Source organism: Onychostruthus taczanowskii, unplaced genomic scaffold, assembly GCF_017590055.1.
Source record: "Onychostruthus taczanowskii isolate IOZ18803 unplaced genomic scaffold, ASM1759005v1 scaffold50, whole genome shotgun sequence".
Classification (NCBI taxonomy): Eukaryota; Metazoa; Chordata; class Aves; order Passeriformes; family Passeridae; genus Onychostruthus; species Onychostruthus taczanowskii.
Genome location: NW_024502569.1, coordinates 6,311,886 through 6,317,638, shown reverse-complemented (window position 1 = coordinate 6,317,638; position 5,753 = coordinate 6,311,886). Strand labels below are relative to the sequence as shown.

Sequence of the window (5,753 nt, the reverse complement as noted above, 5' to 3'; positions counted from 1 at the left end):
TGGTCCTGAGGATGGTGTTTTCATGGTTTTCTTGCTTTCCTCTTAGATGACAGATTTCCCTCTGCAGTCAAGTTGTAACACTGGATGTAGCCCACAAGCAAGGTAAGCCTATTTATGCTCCACTTTCAGTGCACAGTGAAGGGTTATAGATCTTAATTCATGCAGCTTTGTTTACTCCAACAGTGACAAATCCAAATGTACAGTAAAAGATGAATGCAAATAGAGAAGCTGAGCTAGTGCTCATTCATTTTGGGCAAAAGCCAGTTATTAAAGCTAAGGAGGAGAAACAGTCATCTTTCTAGAAGTGGGTTCAATGGGTTGGCACTTGGGAGATCAACTCTGTTGCCCTAAGTGCCATATGCTGCCCATTACAGGCATAAAACACCTCATTTTGAGACTTTGAGACGAGAATGACTCATATAGTTCTGCAAATTAGTAATATACAATTTACAGCACAGCAGTGTGAACTTTAAAAAAAATATTAAGTTCCTCCTCATTTCTGATTGGGTCCCTTTGCTATTTTAGCTCTCCAAGCTGTCTGTAATTCCTGCTAGGCCCACTTTAAGAAAAGTAATTGTGATTTAATCTCACTATGTGGAATGTCAGAGATACTGAGAGTGGTTTGCTCAACTCATTTGAAGGGCACCTCAGATAGGGAGAAGGTTTTATGAAAAAAGCTGTGCAGGCTAGATATAAAAAAAAGGAGCAATGGAAGGAGCACTGGATATCATGCTGTAAGTTGAAGCACTTTTTCTGGATAACCAGCAGAACAAAAAAAAAGGCATTTATTTCTTGTTTTTATTGGAAAAAAATAAAGTATTAAGAGTATACAGCTGAGTGAGGCACAGTCAGGTGGTAAAACATCTTTATCAGATGAAGTCTACTGTACCAAGATTCTTCAGTATTGTGAGAGAACAAGAGAAGTTGTTGCACTGCCTCCCTCCCCCCAGAGGGGACAACCCTTTTTTTCATCTGATCAAGAGAATTAAACATTAACTTCACTGCTCCCACTGCTGTAGTCTCTGTGACTATGGGGCTGCAGCATTGACAGTCAGTTGATACTGGCCACCCCCAACACTTAAGGAAATGCTTCTCAGTGCAGGCAAGAAGATGAGAAGAAAAAAGCATGCTGGTGCCCAGCAAAGCTGACAGCATGCACTGCCAGAGTATCTGTGCTCCTACACAATTTTCTTGCTCTCCAGATTACTTAGAGAGGACACCTAGTATAAACACAATCACCTCCCTGTCTTCTTCCTTCTCAAAATCTGTGATATGCCCCAAAGAATCCTTTACCCCACTTTTCGCCAAAAACCTTGGATACTGTTTTGCCTCTGAGCCAAGACAGTGTGTTTGTGATTTCTGGATCTCCTCTGGGCACTAGAGCCTTCTCTGGTCCTTTCCACTCCCAGTGTTTGAAGAGTTAACTGTCCCAACAATAGGATCCCAAGCAGGCATACTTGGAGAAGCTGGTGCCAGAAGGCCATGCTCTCTAATTGTGGATGCAGGAATGCTGAATTACCTTATGATCTTTAAAACCTGCCTCAGCATCAGCTTCCCAGGGAGGCTATCCATTTTAAAACACAAAAGAACATTCATTTTTTATCTTTTTCCTTGAGTATGAAAATATTGTTTATTGTTTTCTTACGCCTAAGAAAGTTGAAAGGAAATGAGGAGCCAGTAAATCCTGAAACCAGGGACTTATTTCAAAACTGCTGGTTTCCCGGATTCTTTCGTGCAAATTTTTATCACTAGGTAGCACAACTCAGCCAGATTCAACAACATGCAGATCCCAGATACAGCAAGCATGAAAATAGTAAATGTGGTTTTCTCAGTGGGCCGAGACACAAAACAATCCACAGTGTTGGGGCAGGGCCAAGCATCGCACTTCACCAGGCGGGGCATCTGGTAGCCATCGTACATGTAATAGAACACGTACATGAAGACGGCCTCAAAGATGATCCTGAAGAAGATGCTGCTGGTGTATGTCCACCACAAGGGGCCCCGAATGTGAATCCTTTGATTTTTCAGCTCTTCAATATCAATTTTCTCACCATTTCTGAACCGCCTTTTCTTCTCGTGCCTAGTGTAAGCCACGTGCATGGCCACCAGCAGCGCAGGTGTGGAGACAAAGATCAGCTGCAGGGCCCAGAGTCTGATGTGAGAGATGGGGAAAAAGTGATCATAGCAAACATTCCTGCAGCCAGGCTGAAGCGTGTTGCAGACAAAGTCATCTTGTTCATCTCCCCAGACTCTCTCTGCAGCCACAACCAGGATCATGATACGGAAGATGAAGAGGACTGTGAGCCATATCTTCCCGATACTGGTGGAGTGCTTATTTACACCTCCCAAAACACTCCGCAGAGTTCCCCAGTCCATCTTCTCTTCTGTGTCCTTTTACCTGCAGGAAGACACAATACACAGAAGGGTCACTTTTCAAACTGTGAAAAATCAACTCTAAACCTGTAAAAAAGAAAACTTCCTCCTAACAGTCTCTCCAGAGCCATAGGCAAGTGTAAGTCACTTTCATTTATGTCAGCCATATGTTTGTGGATTCAAACAACTTATTAAACTCTCCATCAGTTTATGATGGGACAAGCATCAGTCCCAGTCAACACCTCAGTGCATTACTCAACAAGTCTTTGGGCAAGAAATAAGTACATCTTATTACAGTTCCTCTGTACATCCTCTGTGTTCTCCTTCCCTTTCTGTGGTGGACTCTGGTCAGCATTTTGCCTTTCAGTATACTTCCTAAAGCAATAGAAATTACTTTCACTGCACGAGTTAAGCCACATCTAGACAAACTAGAGTCTTCTCTAGCATTTTTTACAGTATTTCTTTACCAACACCATAGCCCTAGAAGGCTGAGGTGCTTTCTTTGTCCCAGAGGTAAGTACTACTTGGCCTTTTTCAGCAGAAGTCCTTGCCCCACACAGACACCTCCAGCAGGCCTCCAAGGCTTTCTGTCACAGCTCAGACAAGGCCCTTAATCTCAAAAGTACAACGTTTGAATTTGCCAACACTGGTGAGAAGCCTCAAGCCAGCTCTGTCAGGGCTGCATGCTTATATAGCACAAACCAGCAGGCAAAGGCAGATGGAGCAGAGCCTGCCCTTCCACATTCATTGCTATGTCATCCAAAAAAGGAGGCAAGCAGAGTCACAGAGTTGAGAAGAAAAAGCCCTCAGCTGAAGAGTTTATGTTGATCTTCTAGATGCTATCACACTCCAGCAGAATACAGAAAGTCAAACATCAGAGCAGTTCCATTTCAGCTTTCCTCCTAGTCTTAAAAACTAAAATCCACTCTTTGCCCTTTTGAAAGTAAGTTTTGCTGAAGTTCAGACTTCAGTCTCAGGGCTCAGCTTTCACTGATTGCAGCCATTTGGAAACGATCATGAATTAGAGAAAACACTTTGAAACCCGACCTGGGATCCTGCATAGCTGGTCCATCATGTCAAGGCCAGACTGAGAGAGCCACACAGGCCATGGATAACAGCTCCATCTCCTCTCGGTACTGGCTGTGTGCTGTGGGAAGAGCATGGTACCTTGCAACACAACACAGGCCCAAAGTTTACAAAAATCTCTCATTCTCACACAGCAGAGAGGGGAAAAAAGTAAGAACTTTTTACCCTGGTGTAGTTACATCCCAACCAAAGGACAAAACGTGCCCCAACACATATCCTTGGTACGAGGGCCTAGCTTGTACAGACAAGCCTGGAGGCAAGAGGGAGAGGTCAGATTTACTGTGATGCGGAAAGGTAAAATTGGGTAAGGCAAAAAAGAAAACAACTTTGAGAACATGACTGGAATTCCTGAGACTTCTCATGCTTTGTCTCTGCTGAATCTGGCACCATTTAATGCAACATTTTACACTGACTTAACCTGCAGGTTATGATGAGATAGCGGCATCATTCCGGTAAGAATTCCCTCATATCTGTTGCGCAGTCATTAAAACTGAGTCAATAAAATCTTCACAAGAAGCTAATCAGTACTGAAGAAAAGTCTGGGAAGTGCATATCGCCGAGCTGAACAGCCTGGGTTCCAAGTGCCATCTCACACTGCAGTTCTGAACCAAGGCTGCAAGTTTTGGGGGAAGCAAAAAACTTTTCTCCCTCTCATCTGCCACTACCGAAACACTGCAATTGGTTGTTAGTGAGCCAATTTACCCAGACCCCCAAATTGCCAACCAAGACACGGTTATTGAATACCACTCTAAATCCCCACTCTGGGTTAGTAGCTAGATGAATCCCAGCCCTTCCCTCCCGTCCGCGCCGACCTTTATCCCGCCGAGTTCCCGCGCGGCTGCGACCCTTCAGCGGAGGGCAGCGGCAGGATTGCCGCTGCACCCTCGGCAAACACCGGCTTTGGCTCGGCGGTCCGACGGCTCCTCCCGGCACGGGCTGCGCGGTCCGAACGGGCCGGCCAGCCGCAGTCACGGCCCCGCCGCTGCCGGGGCTGCGGGCTGGCAGCCCCCGCCCAAGCACGGCTTGCCCGGGCTCGGGGCTGCGGCGTGGCTGCCCCAGACCCACCGGGACGGCCCCGACCCGAGCCCCGCTCTAGCACACGGATCGCCACCCGCTCGGAGGGGCGCACAGCCCAATCCCAACCTCGGTCTCGATCCCACCGGGGCGGCACGCGGGAGCTGCTCCGGACCCTCTCCCGGCACGGCTGGGCAGGACACAAGGAATCCGCTCCGGACTCTCACCTGGCACGGCTGGGCAGGACACAAGGAATCCGCTCCGGACCCTCCTCTAGCACGGCTGGGCAGGACACACGGGACGCGACAGGCGCTCCGCGCTGCTCCAAGGTCTGCTGGCGCCTGCGGAGCGGACGGCCCCAGTCTCTCCGGCCCCGGGCTTTAAGGTGCCTCCCCGTTCACCTGCTACCGCTTTTAACCCGCCCCCGCCCGCGCCCCGCTCCTCCGGCCGCCCGCGGAGGCGGCGGTGGGAACCAGGGGCGGGGCCGGGCCGGGGTCTGAGCCGCAGCCGGAGGTGCTGGGCTCCGCCGTGCCCGCGGGGCGGGAGCTGCTGCCGGCCGAGCGGGACTGGGGACGGTGCCCCCGCGGGAGCGCCCTGGGGTTCGCCCGGGGTGTCCATGAGCAGAGAGCGCGCATCGGGCGGAACGGACCCGGTACCCTGCAAATACGGCCCGGCACCGGGATTGATTCCCAAGTGTTGGCAGAAAACACGTCCGGAGGGAAATCAGCCCCGCGGGACGCTCCGAAACTGCCCCTGAGCCGTGGCAGCCGGAGGAAATCGTCACCTTGCGAAAGTTGGGACAATGTTCAGATAAAACGCGGTTCCCACAGATTTTCTCTGGGGTGGGGCAGGGCTACAGAGAAACCTCAGAGACCTTCTTAGAAGGCCTGAGTTTGGACGACCAGGAGTAGGTAAACTAGCTAATGAACTGATAATTAAAAATTATTCTGGGTAGCCAGATGTAGGGATAACAAGGGCATCAGGCAGCTAAAGGCAGGATAGAAGTAACATGCTTGGTTTTCCTTTGAAAAGGAATTCCTCACTAGGGTGCACAGCCTTGATTTCAGTGCTATTGCACAAAGGGAGTGAGGATTAAAGTTGATTTTGTGAGAGAAAGTAATCTAGCAGGAAGTATAAAGAGTGACTCAAATCAGAATTACTTGCCATGTGAAGATCTGTCATTGGGTGTTTGTCTGGTGATTGAGCTCTGTTGTTCACAATTAAAAAAAAAAAAAAAAAAAAAAAAAGTTTCTTCTTATTATAGTACTCTTCAAGCCCCA

General features: G+C 48.7%; 1 protein-coding gene across 1 annotated transcript; it reads right to left on the bottom strand.

Moving 5' to 3' along the window:
- Positions 1-1,698: 1,698 nt before the first annotated feature.
- Positions 1,699-4,819, bottom strand: LOC121342003 (gap junction beta-2 protein-like). The gene is made up of 2 exons (XM_041416054.1): positions 4,701-4,819; positions 1,699-2,398 (listed from the first exon to the last, which is right to left on the bottom strand). Exon 2 carries the CDS (start codon positions 2,374-2,376, stop codon positions 1,699-1,701), a length of 678 nt encoding a protein of 225 aa, XP_041271988.1. The 5' UTR covers positions 2,377-2,398; positions 4,701-4,819.
- Between the last annotated feature and the right edge of the window lie 934 nt (positions 4,820-5,753).